Raw genomic sequence first — 384 nt, forward strand, 5'->3', positions numbered from 1 at the left:
CTCCCACTTGCGCGTGCAGAAGACCATCTCGGTGAAGTACCACATCCAGCCGATGATGGGCACGTAGGCCAGCTCCTTCTTGGCCAGCACCTTGGAGCCCTGAAACCGAGGCCCGGGTCAGGGAGGGGAACAGGAGTGGGACCGACTAGAGGAGGAGGCGTGGCCATTCGCCCCAAGGGCCGAAGGGGACAGCCCAGAGCACAGGGAGGCACGGAGCACCCGCCCGGGCCGGGTCAGGGAGGGGAACGGGAGTGGGACCAACTAGAGAGGGAAGCATGGCCATTCGCCCCAAAGGCCGAAGGGGACAGCCCAGAGCACAGGGAGGCCCGGAGCACCCGCCCGCTGTGGGCTGGAGGTCCAGGCTGTGCTGGCTGCACGGGGAGC

At 67.7% G+C, this 384-nt stretch overlaps 1 protein-coding gene across 1 annotated transcript in view; it reads right to left on the reverse strand.

Annotated features, from left to right (window-relative positions):
- The window catches only part of AGPAT4 (1-acylglycerol-3-phosphate O-acyltransferase 4), a 35,306-nt gene that overhangs the window by 12,817 nt on the left and 22,105 nt on the right, over window positions 1-384 (reverse strand). Inside the window, exon 3 of the mRNA XM_005875310.2 lies at window positions 4-99. Within this exon, the coding sequence (XP_005875372.1) occupies window positions 4-99 (96 nt within the window). The remainder of the gene's footprint in view (window positions 1-3; window positions 100-384) is intronic.

The sequence above is a fragment of the Myotis brandtii genome, unplaced genomic scaffold, assembly GCF_000412655.1.
Source record: "Myotis brandtii unplaced genomic scaffold, ASM41265v1 scaffold458, whole genome shotgun sequence".
In the NCBI taxonomy this organism is placed as follows: domain Eukaryota; kingdom Metazoa; phylum Chordata; class Mammalia; order Chiroptera; family Vespertilionidae; genus Myotis; species Myotis brandtii.